General features: G+C 53.6%; 1 protein-coding gene across 1 annotated transcript in view; it reads left to right on the top strand.

The window, feature by feature from the left end:
* Window positions 1-22: 22 nt before the first annotated feature.
* PSMD9 (proteasome (prosome, macropain) 26S subunit, non-ATPase, 9) overlaps window positions 23-349 on the top strand; it is a gene marked incomplete at its 5' end in the record, with an annotated part of 1073 nt that continues 746 nt past the window's right edge. The window contains one exon of the mRNA XM_010078198.1: window positions 23-124. Within this exon, the coding sequence (XP_010076500.1) occupies window positions 23-124 (102 nt within the window). The remainder of the gene's footprint in view (window positions 125-349) is intronic.

Raw genomic sequence — 349 nt, 5'->3', positions numbered from 1 at the left:
CAGCTCCCTTCTCTCTGTCCAGGGGCTTCAGGTTGATGATGAGATTGTGGAGTTTGGTTCTGTCAATGTCAACAACTTCCAGAACCTGCAGAACATCGCCACGGTGGTGCAGCACAGCGAAGGGGTGAGCTCGTTTCTGCGTTCTCTTGCCTGTCTCTGTCAGCTCCAGCCTCTTCTGTGGAACCTGGATCTCTCGGGTCGTCCTTTCCATGTCAGAAACAGCGTCAGATTCAGTCTGTGCTGTTGTGGCCTTGTTCTCCCACAGCGTTGAGCTAATTTCCGCTAAGAGCTAAGAGGTGTGTGCTCTTTGCTGTGAGCATCGTGCTGTGTGTTCTCCCTGGGTGGCCCT

The sequence above is a fragment of the Pterocles gutturalis genome, unplaced genomic scaffold (genome assembly GCF_000699245.1).
Source record: "Pterocles gutturalis isolate BGI_N339 unplaced genomic scaffold, ASM69924v1 scaffold35898, whole genome shotgun sequence".
Classification (NCBI taxonomy): Eukaryota; Metazoa; Chordata; class Aves; order Pterocliformes; family Pteroclidae; genus Pterocles; species Pterocles gutturalis.
The sequence above is the reverse complement of the archived record's forward strand: the minus strand, read 5'-3'. Positions and strand labels throughout refer to the sequence as shown.